The following is an 18,153-nucleotide window of genomic DNA, read 5'->3' on the forward strand; positions in this document are numbered from 1 at the left end:
ACATATAATTAATCCTATGTTATCTACGAACAGTTTCTCTCTGTACATACCATTCAGTATCTCCCTGAAAAATGGGAAGTGAATCTCCTAGGTAGCGTTTCTTGACCAATCCTAATTGCCATTGAATGGCCTACCAGTCCATTTCAGAGGGCAGTTAAGATTCAAACGTATCACTTGGGATCTGAATGACATAAAAGTATTAATTGTATTAATTGAATTTAAATTCCATGTTCTAGCATGAAGAGATTTGAACCCATATGCTCAAGAGCATTGCTAATCCACTGACATTTCACTGTGATACCTTCTCTCCACATTCCTTTTCCATAGTGAGATGGTGAATCTTGAGATTCAGATAATTATTCTGCCATTTTCTTTAAAAGAGAGCATTTAATCCAAGGCTGTACTTTGCCATTCTCTTATTTACATTAAGAAATATTATGTTTGCAAAGAATTGAAAATGTTCATTTCAGACAAATTGATCACTATAGTAAAAGGTTCAAATACCAAAGAAACCTTATTTTGTAAGGTAGGTCGATAGTTTTACAGAGGGGGTTATTGAATTATGAAATAACTTTCCATGGAAAGTAATTCAAGTGGACAATATGAATAAGACCTTATAAATACTACTTAACTGATTGAAGTACAGAACCTCATAGTTACTGAAGACTCAGTGCCAAGTCTGGAGGCCATCTTGAAATATTCCATCTTCAATACAGAGAAGGAACTGCTGACAGAATTTGATACAATCATCAGCAAAAAAGGAACCCGGATTATTATTTGGAATATCAGAAGGTAGGTAGACAGTCTAGTATTGTAAGCAGTAATCATTTAGTAAATTATTTAAAGAACTGACTGTTTTGCTGCTTAACCAATTCTCTGCTTATTTGCTGTTTCTGCTCATTCGTTCTTCTTGCTCCTGCTTCCTATTACAGCCATTCCAACCTGAACATCGTACCAATTCTAAATGTTTGTGACTCTACACTTCCTGTGATACAAAGTCTACTTTGTAGAACAGCTCCCTGAAATATTGTATGTATTATATAAAATAAATGATTAACTCCTGTGACCAAATGCCACACTTTGAAAAAAGTGTCTTGATTGGTTGTTGCAAACTGGTTTGCATAATCATTGATTTTATCACTGTGTAACTCAGCTCAGTTGCTCTTAAAAAGATATTTTTCCAGCCACCTGTTTTCACATCAATGTGTCAAAGAGATGATGAACCTTCAGTAAAGTTACAGGAATGTATTCCACTTCTCAAGGACATCTTCTTCCATAAGTGTCTCTCTCTGTCTTCTTTCACATTCTCTGTCTTTCTTCACCCTACACCTGAGTTCGCCAACCAGCTGCCAGACCCTTAGTAGACTCTGTGAATACCACGAAATGCATACCAACCTTGTAATGTAGAGTATTTGGCAGTATCACTGAGCTAGATTCTTATGTCTGGCAGCAGACTGGGAAGTAATTTAGAGGGCCAAGTTCCCCAAGCTGTGTTCTGTAGTGATTTGGAAGTTCCTGCTCCATTCTTGGAGAATCATAGACATTTGAAAGTGTTAGCACCCAAGCAATGATACTTCTATGATAAAGCAGACTGCCATTCTACAGTTTTCAGAATCAGATGAAAATATCAACAACATTGTGTGAGATATTGAAAGGTGTTCTGTATCCATGAAACTACATTTGTGTAAGAAGCCACCATTTTGGGGGTGCAGTGATAGCTGCACGCAGGAAACAAATTGGCAGAGTTTCTAAGTCTCATAAACATCTAAGGGAAAAGGATTCTCCTCAACTCTGTCCTAAAAAGGCCATCCCTAATTTTAAAGTTTACCTTAGTTCTGACTGACAGAAGCAGAAAACTGGGACAGGTTTGATGAAATGTTTCTTTTTGTGCCTATTTTATATGTGCAAGGCAGAAATCATGAAACAGAAGTTCTAAGGGGTGGCTACATTTGACTGTTCTAAAATATTAGTTATGTTTAATGTTGCTGAGGAACAAAGGCGGTTTTCTTGTGAGATTTTCAAAAGATCGCTCAGAACAGCTCAATGCTTATTGGTCAGTTTTAGAGTTGTACAGAAACAGTCAGAAAAGAAGGTTTCCAGCTTCAGACTGTTGGTCAGTCAGGCACTTAAGGGTAGGGAGAAGAGACTTAATCACAAAAAGGTGCTGTTACAGCGGCTCCATGGAGTTACAAAAGACTTGGAACTTAGGAGGTTCGGCTAAGTGTTGGGATTACCCGACACGATAATTCCTGGGATCTGTGGGAGTTTGGAAGCTGCTGGTTGCCATTAAGGAAACCAAAACCTTTGTGCAACTGAGAAACACTGGACTGAATCCTGACCCTCATTAACTACATACTCCATCCTGTGGAATCCCTCCTGTTCAATTCTAGCCCCACTTGCATTGCCAGAACAACTTGCCATTGTTGGGATATCCCAGAATGGACCAAAATCCCTGGTACCAAGGCCATTATGCACCCACAGAAGCATTGTTAGTGTAGAGTTGCGCTACACGATTCCTGACATTTGCTCTCAAACGTAGTGTAGAAGGAAAATTGGTGCCTTTTTTTCAGACAGATGCCTAGAGGTCCTGGTGGATGAGGTGGCACAGAGGTGCCAAGTCCTTGTTCCTCAGGACCAACTGAGGAAGCCATGACACAAGATCATGCAAGTCTGGTCCAAGATTGCCACTTGGGTAAGTGTAGTTTCAACCATCTGAAGGAATGCACAGCAATGTAGGAAATGCACCAAAGATCAAAACATAATGTGTCACCCACTTTCATCTCCCTTAATACCTGCCTCTCTTTCACTTCCAGAAAGAAACCAGCCCACAATAAGGCAGAAAGAGTCCAGATGGGTGGTGAGCTGCCTGAAATTCAGCTCTTCACCTCCTAATGTGGAGACACTCCTGACTCTGAATGCCTTAAGCGGCTGACTGACCATGTCCAGTGCTGTGGACTGGTCTCTAAGGCTGCCATTGAGTTACTTTGCCAGGACCCCTGAGTGAAGGTTATCTCCCTTGACTTGACTGAAGACTGCTGACAACTATGACAAGCTTCCTGGCTTTGTGACTACACTTAACGGCAAGGCAATGCAATAGTATGTGGGCCTAATATCTTTGGCCGAGAGGCAATGTGCAAGAAAGCAAGGCAGCTATGTTGTGAGCATCCAGCTAGGCTCAAGTCGCTGAATGAAAATTGACCTTGCTGACTTTTTACAATAATAGGTGTCTTGCATCCCAAATTGAAACATGAGATGCAGACAAATACTGAAAATGGAACAGAAATTTGCCATGAGGGCTTTTAGAGGCAGGCACATTCAGATAGCACTGTTTGTGTATCTGAAGTGGATGTAGCCGGTGCTTATGGAGTGTCCGCTGGGATGTTGGTGCCTGGTGTCCCACATAAAGGTCCTTTGGAACAAGTGGCAAACTGAAGATGCCTGGTACCTAATCAGACTTCCATGTTGAAATTCTCAGCATTCAGTTTGCTCACAGCGGGTGGTATGATTGAAGACTTTTAATTTATTAATGGATGAGATGTGCAGTTAATAAGGTCATTGACCAGCAAAAATCCCTCTTAACAGACAGTTTACCTCTGCCCTGTGAGAATCTCACCTTGATGCTGGGATGTTAGTTGGAAGAAGCAGCAAGAGATAGGCTTCGAATCATGTCATTGTAGGATCCATGCAGTGCAGGAAGTGGCCATTCGGTCCATCAAGTCTGCATCAATCCTCTGAAGAGAATTCCACCCAGACCCACCACTCCCATTGGATGTTTATCATAGCTAACCCAAGCTATGGGACAATTTTTTCTTAAACATGGCAAATCCACCGAATCTGCATATATTTGGACTGTGGACGGAAACCCACACAGACTCGGGGAGAATGTGTAAACTCTACAAAGACAGTCGCCCAAGGCTGGAATCAAACCCAGATCCCTGGCACTTTGAGGTAGCCGTGCTAACCACTGAGTCACCATGCCGGCTTCGCTGGACTTCTTGTGTGATTCTGTCACATTTTTCACCATAGCCCATGTCATTCAGGCCCCTGTTAGATTTAAACATTGGAGAAGAGGAATGTCGGTAGCAGCTTGAAGCTAGCTTTCTGAAAAGTAGCTGGAATTTTGCTTGTGTGATGATGCAGGAGTGTGTTTAAAGAATCCAGGAGAATGTAGTCCTAGGAAAGGAATGTGAAGTGCCAGAATATGGGCATTTGTTAAGGTAGTCTGTGACTGAGTGGTTTCTGAGGGAGTTCCAAAGCTAAGTCTTTCAAAGAGAAGATTTGTAATCACTTGTAAGATTTAAAGATGTTTGGTGACCCGCAGTGTCACAAACGCCAGGGTAGGGTTGGGAGATGCTGAAGAATCTGTGGAATCTGACTTGATCTCTTTTGTTATTTAATGTGATCTTTGGGGTATTTGACCACATTGTGTTGGTTACCTATATTTGCTTCACATTAATTTGGCGTGACAGAATATAAATGATATCGATCTTAGCTTACTGTTCTAGCTTTGTATAATAAAGCTAGTTGTTGTTTGTTCAAAACAGTAAAATCTTGTGACTTTTTTTTGGTGAGTACCTGAAATCTCACACCTTACCTACTTTTCAAAAAAAGTTACTGATCCTAGCAGATCATAAAATAGATTTAGTAGTTTGGTCTGGAATCATGATAATTGTGCGATTGTGATTTTTGGAATCTTCAAATCACATTATCCTCTCTCGCAGTCATCTGCTGGTGTTAGAAACAATTTTGTATCTTTGCTTTAGAAGTGGTGTCAAGCAAGTTTCCTTTCAGCACCTTTGCTCCCACTGTTCCATCAGTAGAGACAGATGACACTGCCAGTCCGCGAGGCGGCCAGGTCTGTCAATCAAAAGTTGGCGTGGAGACAGAGTAGAAGAGTCGGACATCGCACAGAGCCGTGGTAATAGGGGACTCCATAGTGAGAGGAACTGACTGGGGTTTTTGTGGCAGCAGGCGGGACTTAAGGATGGTGTATTGCCTTCCTGGTGGCAGGGTTAAAGACATCACAGACAGAGTGCAGGAAATTCTCAAGGACGAAGGTGAAGAGCCAGAGGTGGTGGTACATGTCGGCACAAATGATGTCGGGAAGAAGAGGAGGAACATACTACAGCGGGACTTCGGAGAACGAGGAAGAAGGCTGAAAAGCAGGACGTCCAGGGTGGTTATCTCCGGTTTGCTTCCAGTTCGTCGGGCTGGTGAGGCCAGGAACAGGGAGATAATGGACTTGAATGTGTGGCTGGGGAACTGGTGCAGGAAGCAAGGATTTAAATTCTTGGATCACTGGGGTATGTTTTGTGGTAAGCATAAATTATACAAGAGAGACGGTTTGCACCTTAATAGGTTGGGGACCAGCATTCTGGCAGGCAGGTTTGCTGCTGCAACGCAGCTACGTTTAAACTAAGTAGCGGGAGGGAGGGGACAAACTGGATGTATAAGAAGGAAATTGAAGGGAAAGTTAGAAAAAGGGAAGTCAAGAAAGACAACTGTATCAATGAAGCAGAAAACTCAAAAAGGGATCATGCTGTAAGGTTGAGTGAAATAGAAGTTGATGGGAAGGGTGAGGGCAGTAACAAATTAAAAATACTATACATGAATGCACGAAGCATTAGAAATAAGATGGATGAGCTTGAGGCTCTTTTGGAAATTGGCAGATACGATATTGTGGGGATAACTGAGACGTGGCTTCAAGTGGACAGGGCCTGGGAAATGAATATTCAAGGCTACACGTGCTATCGTAAGGACAGACTGACGGGCAGAGGGGGTGGGGTGGCCATGTTGGTAAGGGATGATATTCAGTCCCTTGCCTGGGGAGACCTAGAATCAGGGGATGTAGAGTCAGTATGGATAGAGCTGACAAATTCTAAGGGTAAAAAGACCCTCTTGGGAGTTATCTACAGGCCCCCAAACAGTAGTCTGGATGTAAGTTGAATCAGGAGCTGAAATTGGCCTGTCGCAAAGATGTTACAACAATTCTTATGGGGATTTCAACGTGCAGGTAGACTGGGAGAATCAGGATGGTATTGGACCTCAAGAAAGAGACTTTGTGGAGTGCTTCTGAGATGGATTCTTAGAACAGCTGGTGCTGGAGCCTACCAGGGAGAAGGCAATTCTGGATCTGGTATTGTGCAACGAACCAGAATTGATCAGGGACCTCGAAGTGAAGGAGCCATTGGGAAGTAGTGACCATAATACAATAAGCTTCGATCTGCAATTTGAGAGGGAGAGGGTACAATTGGAAGTGACAATATTTCAGTTGAATAAAGGGAACTATGGAGCTATGAGGGAGGAGCTGGCCAAAGTTCAATGGTGCAATACCTTAGCAGGGATGACAGTGGAGGAACAATGGCAGATATTTCTGTGTATAATGCAGAAGATGCAGGATCAGTTCATTCCAAAAAGGAAGAAGGATCCTACGAGGAGGCATGGGTGGCTGTGGCTGACGAGGGAAGTTAAGAAACATATAAAGTTAAAAGAGAAAAAGTATAACATAGCAACGATAAGTGGGAAAACGGAGGACTGGGAAGCTTTTAAAGAACAACAGAGGATTACTGAGAAGGAAATACGCAGAGAAGAAATGAGGTATGAAGGTAAACTGGCCAAAAATATAAAGGAGGATAGTGAAAGCTTTTTTAGGTATGTGAAAGGCAAAAAAATGGTGAAGACTAAAATTGGGCCCTTGAAGACAGAAACACGGGAATATATTATGGGGAACAAAGAAATGGCAAAAGAATTGAATTGGTACTTCAGATCTGTGTTCACTGGGGAAGACACAAGCAATCTCCCAGAGGTAACAGTGGCTGAAGGACCTGAACTTAAGGGAATTTATATTTGCCAGGAATTGGTGTTGGAGAGACTGTTAGGTCTGAAGGTTGATAAGTCCCCGGGGCCTGATGGTCTACATCCCAGGGTACTGAAGGAGGTGGCTCGAGAAATCGTGGATGCGTTGGTGATTATTTTCCAGAGTTCGATAGATTCTGGATCAGTTCCTGCGGATTGGAGGGTGGCTAATGTTGTACCACTTTTTAAGAAAGGTGGGAGAGAGAAAGCAGGAAATTATAGACCAGTTAGTCTGACCTCAGTGGTGGGAAAGATGCTGGAGTCTATTATAAAGGATGAAATTACGACACATCTGAATAGTAACAGGATAGGTCAGAGTCAGCATGGATTTATGAAGGGGAAATCATGCTTGACTAATCTTCTGGAATTTTTTGAGGATGTCACTCTGAAGATGGACGAGGGAGATCAGTAGATGTAGTGTACCTGGACTTTCAGAAAGCTTTTGATAAAGTCCCACATAGGAGGTTAGTGAGCAAAATTAGGGTGCATAGTATTGGTGGCAAAGTACTAACTTGGATTGAAAGTTGGTTGGCTGACAGGAAACAAAGAGTAGTGATAAACGGCTCCATTTCGGAATGGCAGGCAGTGACCAGTGGGGTACCGCTGGGACTGCAGCTTTTTACAATATATATTAATGGTATAGAAGATGGTATTAGTAATAACATTAGCAAATTTGCTGGTGATACTAAGCTGGGTGGAAGGTGAAATGTGAGGAGGATGTTAGGAGATTACAGGGTGACCTGGACAGGTTAGGTGAGTGGTCAGATGCATGGCAGATGCAGTTTAATGTGGATAAATGTATGGTTATCCACTTTTGGTGGCAAGAACAGGAAGGCGGATTACTACCTAAATGGAATCAATTTAAGTAAAGGGGCAGTACAAAGAGATCTGGGTGTTCTTGTACACCAGTCACTGAAGGTAAGCATGCAGGTACAGCAGGTAGTGAAGGCGGCTAATAGCATGCTGGCCTTCATAATAAGAGGGATTGAGTATAGAAGCAAAGAGGTTCTTCTGCAGCTGTACAGGGCCCTGGTGAGACCACACCTGGAGTACTGTGTGCAGTTCTGGTCTCCAAATTTGAGGAAAGACATTCTGGCTATTGAGGGAGTGCAGCGTAGGTTCAGGAGGTCAATTCCTGGAATGGCGGGACTACCTTATGCTGAAAGAGTGGAGCGACTGGGCTTGTATACCCTTGAGTTTAGAAGACTGAGAGGGGATCTGATTGAGACATATAAGATTATTAAAGGATTGGACACTCTGGAGGCAGGAAACATGTTTCCGCTTATGGGTGAATGCTGAACCAGAGGACACAGCTTAAAAATACGGGATAGACCATTTAGGACAGAGATGAGGAGAAACTTCTTCACCCAGAGAGTGGTGGGTGTGTGAAATGCTCTGCCCCAGAGGGCAGTGGAGGCCCAGTCTCTGGATTCATTTAAGAAAGAGTTGGATAGAGCTCTCAATGATAGTGGAATCAAGGGTTATAGAGATAAGGCAGGAACAGGATACTGATTAAGGATGATCAGCCATGATCATATTGAATGGTGGTGCAGGCTCGAAGGGCAGAATGGCCTACTCCTGCACCTATTGTCTATTGTCCATGTGCGTTAAGTATCTCGGCATTAGGGAAAGTTAGTGATGTAAGCTCTCTTCAATAAAGCATCTTTGAAGAACACAGAACAAGTGTAGATCATTTAGCTCTTTATACCTGTTTTGCCATTCAGCGAGATTGTGTCTGATTTGTCACCTGGCTGCAAATACCAGTTCCCAAGCTCCTGTGGGGCTTCGCCTGACAAAAATCTATCACACTCCATTTTAAAATTAATAATTGTTCAAATATCAGTTGCTGTGAATGGGAAAAAAAGTTCCAAAGTTGTCTGAAACAGGAGTGCCTAACATCATTCTGAAAAATACGTTAATGGATGTTTTATACACAGATAATGAGCTTAGAAAAGACAAATAAAATTTTAGAATGTCTAATAAAATAATAAAATACTACACCTGTTTAAAATCTGAAATAATAACACAAACATTGCAACTAATCTGCTGTTCATGGCTACATTTGTGAGAGGAGTGAGAGAGAAAGCGAGACAAGCAACAAACAGGCTGGTTGACTGTCTGTTAGGGCACTATGACATTGGTGGTGGCATCTGATCCTGCCACGATTTTAAGAGTGTCAGGTTAGATGGGCCATCTGATATTGACCTAATTAAGGTCCTTAAATGGGCAATTATTTAAGGGTTAATCAATTAACAGTTTAAACCCATTCTTAGCCAGAAGGCTTGGGTTCAAGTCCCACCTGCTCCAGAGGCGTGTAATAACAATTCTGAGCAAGTTGATAAGAAAATATAGAATCCCATTGTGGCTTTGATTTTACAGATGGTTGGGGATGAGTAGCCTGGAACTGTAGCTTGATTTTAGCCCTATTGACTGATAGTCAGCAAAACAGGGAGGTACTATTTCCTTGATTCCTTATGCTAGTCAGATGCCCCATAGTTTTTCACCCTCACAACCATCTCTCTTCCCCCAGTTCATATGCCCACCAACTCCATCGATGATACCAGCCAGTCTGGCCCTTGCAATATCATGGATTTACCAGAGTTTGAGTCATCCATTGTTTCTTTTCCTTTAAGGTCGCTAGCAGTGACTGCCAATCCTGGTATGGCAGAGAGCTGCTGGTCTCCAGTTGGCTGGCAACTCAAAAAATTGAAACAAAAACAGAATGCTGGAGATTCACAGCAGGTCTAACAGCATCTGTTTTGAGAAAAACTGATACACGATCCTCGGACATGATATGTTAATTCTGTTTTTCTTTAAACAGAAGCTACCAGACATGATGCATTTCTTCAGCATGCTGTATTTGGTTTAGATTTTCAGCATCTGCAGTTCTTCCAATAAAATGGGAGTTCTTCCTGGTGATGAATAGAGTCCCATCTCATGCTTGTTAAAGGGTAGTTCAAAATATTAAAATTTGTGTGTGCTAGCATAGCTGAGACAGATTTGTCCTTAAATGTATGTTGGGAGGAAGGAATGTGTCCTTAAGAATCAGTGTATCCCTAGGTTTGAAGTTACTGACTTTTCATCAGCTTATTTATTTGCTGCTCATGCAAAACTATTTACCCTTCAAATGATGTTTCTGTGGTCCAGGGTGGCCTAGGAATAATTGAATAATTCATACATTATTACCTGTCTCAATCCTCATAATTCTTATTTATGTTATAAGCCAGATATCCATAATCAATTCTTTGAATTTTACTTTCAAATGATGGTAGCCATCATCTAATGTAGTCAGCTAATTTTATTAATTAATTTTCAAAGAACATGTTATTGTTGATGAATTACCTTACTGTTGACCTGGAGAGATATTTATGAAAGATGCATTTAGTAGAATTAGTTCCAACCTTTCCATGCTTCTTGGTTAATGGGTTTTGTATCATTCAGAAACAAAGATGAGAAACCTGAACTGGATTTTGAAACAGACCCATTAGACATCCGGATCCCAGATATCAACTCTGAAGATGGTGCAGGAAAAAAGAAGACTTACAGACGACCAGAGAGGGAGGATCAGCACATTCCTGAAAGTGACTACTCACTAAGGGTCAGTATCTATTTGTTTGTGTTTTGTTTGGCAACATTAAAGAAAAGGCTGACTTGAGTTAGTAGACAAATCATTGCGTTAGGGTATTTATCATTATGTTTAAGATATTCTTGAAGATTTGATACTCATAATGCATTCACATGACATGATAATGTGGTATTTGATCTCTGTTTGCGAAAATTATTGTATTTATCTGAGTGGAGTAACTTAATGTATCACCAATCCTGAAGTAAAATATTATTGTTTTTGGTGACATCTATAAAAATTTATAAAGCAAAGAAAGAACACAGTAATTTAAAATTAAGTAATGTTTAAGCAAATATGATTTCCCATATGTTTCTACAGCATTGGACACAATGAGAGTCATCAATTATGTTCCATTAACTCTATGGGAGAATTATTAATGTAAATAACTTTTAATATAAATATTGTCGATTTACAGTAAAAAAAATCAAATTCCATAAATAAAAATAAAATCCAAACAATTCTAACCTAATTTAACTTCCTGACCTCCACAATCCCCCTTGGAAATGCAGCTTCAAGGAGATGAATCATGTCAGACTCATAACGTTAACTTTGTTTCTCTTCACACATGCTGTAAGACCTGCTGAGTTTTTCCAGCACTTTGTGTTTTTATGTCAGAGAGGTGAGAATCAGTCCTCACAGAGAAGTTCCAAAGCTGCCAGGCTAATCTTAAAAGCACATTATAAACAGAGCACATCACGGGGTGACATAAACTCTTTCATGTTCGAATTGTTCAGAACACTTGCCGTTATGAGACTTGAGAACTTGCAGGTGATTTTTATTTCCCCTCCATGAAATTGTCCTTGCAACTGGCAGTGATGCTGAATCTTCATATAATGAGGAGGCCGACCGTTCTCAATCAACACAGACCAACTGCAAATCAACACAATCCGAGTAACTGTGCTTATGTGAACTGTCCATAAGAGGAACATTTTTCCCTAGTCACTGGCAGCAGTGTTTGAGACCAATCACTAAAGTGGGCTCCTATCCAAAGTGGAGTGGTGTTGTAAATTTGATTTTCCATCTAATAACCCCTTGAATATGATACAACTTTGCAGAATTCTGGTCATTTACTACAGTTGACAGTATATAATGTTGATCAGCTACAGCCTACAGGGTAGGAAAGAACGTAACGTTTTGTTTAGTACCCAAGTTTCATTACAAGTGGGCATCCATCCATGAACTCCAACTCATGTGGTGGCTACATTAATAATGTGAACATACAAAGATAGCAGGTAGGAATGATCAATCGGTCCAACAAACTTGCCCCATACTCTCAACATTTGAAAATCATACTCAAAATTTCCTTCTTACCATAGTCACGAAATCTCTTGAGAGTCAAGAATTCAAAAACAGTATCATAGGGACAACAAAGAGCAACAAAATCTACACATTTCTTCTCTGATTTTGTCAGATGATTAAAATCGTTCAGGGATCATTTGACCATAATGTTTGATAACTGTTAATCCATTACCTTTTATATCTTTTTCTAGTCAAAAACTTATTTAACTCCCCTGGGAATTGACTTGATTGGTTCAGTCATCTTTGTGCAAAGAACCACTCAACATCTGGCTTATTCCTATTCTTGCATGATTTAAATGTGAGAATCCTGGTCTTCTCCAATATGCTCAACTGAAATAATTATCCAACATTTCATCACTTCAGTTTCCATCACTGACTGGATTCTTATCAAGTTCCTGTTGCTTTAAAATATCACTAGTTTCTGTTACTTGGCGGGACATGAGACAACAGGTACACTTGCACTTCTCAGAGAAGTTTCCACTTTAAATTAAACCCTTTCTTATCTGCACGAACGATATCACCGTGCTGACTATCTCCCATAATTGAAGTTCCATTGTGTAAACTTGACTGTACTGAAATTTGACTTTGGAGTCTGCAGTTTGATAAAACAGTTCATTCAGAGATGCTTTCTAAGTTAATAGGAACCAGTGCTTTATTTCAAGAAGTCATGAGAATATTTAACAAAGGTAAGGACTGCAACTTTAAAACGAGCTACTAATGTTCTTTATGTTGTGATAGGCATATTGTAGCATTTTGTACCTGAAACCTCGCATGCAGATCATCCTGCGTAAGAAGAAAGTCAAAGCACAACTTATCACAAAGAGCCTGGCTCACATTGAATATGATGTTTACAGACCTAATTTTAATGTATCCTTTTTGAATGAGCTGTTGGTAGTGTACTCATTTTGACATTATGATTACTATATGCTGTTGATATTTTCTTAATTTCCAGCTCCTCACAGTTAAGGGAGACAAAAGAATTATCTTTTCTTTGCGTAGAGCTAAACTTAACAATAGTGATCATTACAGTTATGAATACTTAGATGAGATAGGAGACGCTTATGGGTTTTATGGAGAACCATTTATTAGGTTTTATCAAGGTTGAATCCAGCAAAGATCTTCATGACCCATGAAATTTTGGCACCTTGTAACAACTGGCATAAATCTCTCACAACACAATTTTCACAACTTTCTGTACAGGACCAATGCTGCCAAAACCTGCTGACTTTCTCCAGCACTTTCTGTTTGATTTCAGATTTTCAGGATCCAAACTATTTAGCTTTTATCCAATGGTATGGTGGGTGAGTGGGTGCAGACATTGGCAGTATGCCTACCATCGGGAAATAACTAATTAAAGATTTATTGAGCTTGGGAGAAGGTTGGAAGACCCCAATGTTTTCCTCTCATGTCATTGTATGGGTGGAAGTGGGCAGTCTTTAAAGGTGCAGGAAGGAAGGGTTATCACTATCTTTGGATGATACACACACACACGCGCTTTAGTGCTCCTTTCCTTCTTCTCCACATGGGCAGCAAAACCATCCTCTCAGTAGTGTTGCCAGACCCTGCCCGCCAAATGGCCTTTATATACCTTAGTCTGGGGATCCATACAACTGGTTGCAGTCCAGGTAATGACCATTAGACAGCTTTGGTGCTATTGGGTTGCTGTTTTACCAGTCAGTCAGATTGGCTGACAGGTCAAGAGGAAGCAACTTCATCCCACTAAGGGTTTGATATTCCATTACCAGTCTTCACTGTATCATGGCTGCAGGGCTGATTTATTTTCAGTTTGTAGGCTGGCCACCAACATCCTCTCCATTATATTTTACCAAGTACTGATCATACTACCCTCCTTGTTTCTATTTTATCATTGTTAATTGCACCTCTGTTTTGACAAGTCTTCTTCCTAAAATCAATTGTGCTGTTTGCCTCTCCCCTGAAAAGCATTATTTGAATGGTGATACTATCCATTTTCTCTTGCTCTCAATCATTCCTTCAAAGGACTCGAATATTTCTGAACTTCTTAACTCCCTTATGTACCATGTGTATTATGCACTGACTAATCAAGACATCTTCTACCACTTAGCAGTTCTGTCGGAGGACTTACACCAGAGGAGAAGTGGTATTGTAGTGGTAATGTCATTTGACAAATAATCCATAATCCCAGAATAATTTTCTAGGAACATGTGTTTGAGTCAGTGGCAGATGGTGAAATTTGAATTCAATTTAAAAAAAACTGGAATAAAGAGCTGGTCTAATGCTGACCACTGTCAATTGTCACAAAAGACCATCTGATCTAATGTGTGTTAGGGAAGAAAATCTACTGTATTTGCCTGGTCTGACATACATGTCAGTCCAGACCTACAGCAATGTGGTTGACTTATGGGTGGACTTAGAATCCAATTAGGGATGGGCTTTCAATGCTGGCCCAGCCAGGTCTAACCATATACTGTGAATGAATTTTTAAAAACCTAGAAAAAAAGGGCAGCAGACTGTAGGAATACTAATGCCTAGAAGTTTTCCTCCAGGCAACAAATCATCCAGACTTGGAAATATATCGCCAGAACTTCACTGTCGATCAAAATCTTGAATCTCCCTTCCTATTAGTTCTGTAGGTGAACCTACAGTAAATGAACAGGTGTAGTCTAAGAAAATTACTCACTACCATTTTTTTAAATACAATTTCCAAAAGACCAATTCCACATAAGAATTTTTTTTTAAATGCTTCATTTTAAAGAGTACATTTTTTAACATAAAACTGAAAGAATTGTGGATGCTGTAAATCAGAAGCAAAAACAGAAGTTGCTAAAAAAGCTCAACAGATCAGGCAGCATCTCTGAAGAGAAATCAGAATTAATGTTTCGAGTCCAGTAACCCTTCTTCAGAACTGAGACCCAAAACGTTAACTCTGATTTCTTTTCACAGATGTTGCCAAACCTTCTGACTTTTTCGAGCAACTTCTGTTTTTGATACAATTTTTTTACATGTCAGGTTTATCATCTAAACTTGTCTACTTATGTTTTCTCTTACTCACTGCTTTCAGCCTTGGTGATGTCTTGCTCTGTAGCCTTGGTACTTAATTTGAAGTTTCTTAATTTTAAATAAAATTTTTCCCATCTGAATACTTGCTTGATCCAATTAAATAAGTGAAGATAAAAGAAACAAAATGCTTATTTTGTTATTTTTACCAGTTTATTAAATACTGGGATACAAATATTGCTTCCAATTTTACTTCCATCTGAGGATATGTCAAGTATGTCACACTGAAGGCTGCAAGCCTTCAAATCCATAATGCAAATGTACTTTTCCTGATTATTTTCCCTTTGATTGCAAATACCCAATTATGATTATTATACTTGTGAATTACAGAACTCAAAGTAGGTGAGAGGTAGATAATCATGGAATTAAATTTGTTTAAGAAATTATGCTTTCTCTTCTCTTGAATTTTCTCTTCAGCTGCTAACCCCTTTGATGTGTCTTCCTTTGAGTTATCTCCAACATTTCAGTCTCCAGGTTGCTTAACTCTTCATTCTGTGTACCTGTGTAGCCTATTCAATAATTAATTTGCTTCTGCGACATTATTCTTAGATTCCTCACTCTGCAACAGCCATTTAATCCCACACCACTGAAGTGGACAAATGTGTAGCTGTAATACTGGCATTGACCAGGTGATAGCCTAAGGAACAGAAACACAGATGGATTGAGAGAACTGGGCAGAATGAAAGCCAGAAGTTGATGGAATAATTATCACTCCAGTTAACTGAGGCTTTAAGAGTGTATAACCAAGGCTTTAAGATTGTACAACGAGGGCTTAAAGATTCTACAATATTATCTAGATGCTGGCCTATTTGTTCACGTACACCTCTGCAAGGTGCATTTTATCCATGCCATTGCATTCTACTATTAAGTTCTAGCAAACATGCTGTCATTGTCAATAGACTTTTGTGTTCTGTATATTTCAGCTGAGGATGTTAATTTCAATATTATAACTACAGCAGAACAAAGTACACCCTACCATAAAATAGTAATCTGTACTAACCTTGTGCTTGTGAACTTTGGATGTATGTTTAAAATACTGTTCTTTCAGCATTAATAAACAACCATTTACATGTCCCTTTTCTTCACCACCAAACATGGAAAAATAGTTCTCCCTTATATTTAACAGATCTACCAATTTCGGTCAAACAAGAGACCTTTGTAGCTCTCTTATACCTGCTAACAGATCAGGATCTGTCGACCAAAACCTATGTGCATCATAGTTACTGTTTAACAATTTTCCATGGCTGTCATTGATGCCTTGTTTGAGAAATGCTACATAATGTCCCAATGGAATGCTGAGACAATGGTCAACAGATGTTAAAACAATCAAATTTATATGGTGACTTTATGCTCTCTAACATTGAATCCCTCCATTCAAATTTCCTCCCTGCCACAGAACAAAAACAGTACTTGTTAAAACCAAATGGTATCTTACATGTCTGTGACAAAAGTAGACTTCTGCTTTTTTCTCAAGTCTTTCTCAACTTGTTTACAGTCTTTGATATGATTGATCACACTGTCTTCCTCCAATGCCTTTCCACTATTGTCCAGCTGGGTGGACTCCTCTCATGTGCTTCCATTATGATCTACGTAATTGTAATCAGAGCTTCCCTATTGGCTTCTCATCCTACTCCTGCACGATTCCCATTATCCCCATGGAGCTCTTCATGGCTCTTTCCTGTTTCTCATCTACACATTGCTATTTAGTTACATTATCTGAAAGCCTTGCTTTCACATTGCTTCTAGTCCCTGCTCCAAACTCTGTTCTCGTTACGAACTATATCTCTCTTGTTGATAACAGTCTCATCAAAATTATCCATTCACAGCCTTAATTTCACATTTGATCCAGAGATAAACTTTTGATCTCATTTTTGTGCCATCATTAAGACCAACTATTTCACCTCCATAACTTATGTACTGTCTCAACTCATCTACTGCTAAACCCTTCATTCATGTCATAGATACCCCTTAGACTAACTATTCTATTGCACTCCTCTTTGGTCTCGTGCATTATATCCTTCATAAACTTGAGGTTATCCAAAACTGTTCTGCCCGAGCCTGAACTTCACCTCTTGTCTGTTCAATCATTCCAGTGTTCACAGACTTAGCTCCCAATCAAACAGCACATTGAATTTCAAGTTCTCAACCTTGTTTTCAAATCCCTCCATGGCCTCCCTCCTCCATGGCTTTTGTAATCTTTCATCCAACCCTCCAAAATATTTATGTTCCTCTAATTCTGGGCACCTTCGCTTCCTCAATTTTAATTGCTTCACTGTTGGTGATTGTGGCTTCAGTTGCTTAAGGCAGTAAATTATGGAGTGTTCTCCCCATACCTGTACCTGTTTGGCTGTCTATCTTGTTTTTCTTGTTTAAGATGCATTAAGCTTTTGATCATTTGACTTAATAATGAATATGGCTACGTGTCATATTGAGTTTTACAATGTTTCCGTAAAATGCCTTGGGATGTTTTATTAAGTTAAAGGCACTATAAAAAGTTGTTAGTATAATAAAACAATCCATTCCTAGTTTAAGTAAATAAAACAGTTAATTTCAGCAAGGGAAATAACCAACTGCCAGTTCTGTTCCATTGAATTGCACCAATTGACAATAATAATATGATTGCTGATGATTAGCAAAAAAGGCAGAAAATACCTATTAAGTTTTTTATCTTTATAAGTTTATTTTTACATTTCTCACTTAAAACGTACTGCAAACTTGAAACAATATTACAATAAAATTCTGAAAATAACTTATCGATATAATTTACTTTGCAAATGCAGCAGATATATGGCACTGACAGTTAGATGTTCAAGCTCCTGTTTTATACCATGCCTGATATGTTATTTACCTTAATCATTTGATTAGAATAAGCGTGTTAAAATAACCTTTGGTTTTAACTGTAAAAACAAAGAGCAGTATGGAATAATGATGTACAACAAAAATCGGCTTATTAAATCTTATGAGAAGGTTGGATGCCAGATAAAGGTAAGGATTTTGAATTCATGTAGTTTGGTATTAAAATCAATTAAATATGTTTCTTGCCTGATAAAACTGTTAATTTTTTAACTAGCTTTCTCTCATGAGTGTTTGCGCTGGGCAGAAGAACTTTTCAATTGATGCAGTTAATATTTTAATAACTAGGCATTATACTATTTGGGGCTACAAATTTAATGTTAGCAGACCATTCAAAATTTGGGACCTTGTCTTGTTCTTGACCAACACTACACTATACATTTGGATTTTATTCTTTCTATACCTGAATCTCTTAAGATCAATTATTGCATCATACTTGCTGCATAGTTGAAGATAGCTAATTCAAGCCGAGAATCAAACTTGCA

The 18,153-nt window shown here is 39.4% G+C and overlaps 1 protein-coding gene across 2 annotated transcripts in view; it reads left to right on the forward strand.

Annotated features, from left to right (window-relative positions):
* The window catches only part of LOC122557551 (MORC family CW-type zinc finger protein 3), a 135,232-nt gene that overhangs the window by 41,883 nt on the left and 75,196 nt on the right, over positions 1-18,153 (forward strand). For both annotated transcript variants that reach the window (XM_087992036.1, XM_087992035.1), the window contains exons 5-8: positions 650-792; positions 10,297-10,453; positions 12,518-12,646; positions 17,681-17,800. In XM_087992036.1, the coding sequence (XP_087848162.1) occupies positions 650-792; positions 10,297-10,453; positions 12,518-12,646; positions 17,681-17,800 (549 nt within the window). The remainder of the gene's footprint in view (positions 1-649; positions 793-10,296; positions 10,454-12,517; positions 12,647-17,680; positions 17,801-18,153) is intronic.

Source organism: Chiloscyllium plagiosum, unplaced genomic scaffold, assembly GCF_037043375.1.
Source record: "Chiloscyllium plagiosum isolate Xiang-an unplaced genomic scaffold, Cpla_swu_hap1 HiC_scaffold_11, whole genome shotgun sequence".
In the NCBI taxonomy this organism is placed as follows: domain Eukaryota; kingdom Metazoa; phylum Chordata; class Chondrichthyes; order Orectolobiformes; family Hemiscylliidae; genus Chiloscyllium; species Chiloscyllium plagiosum.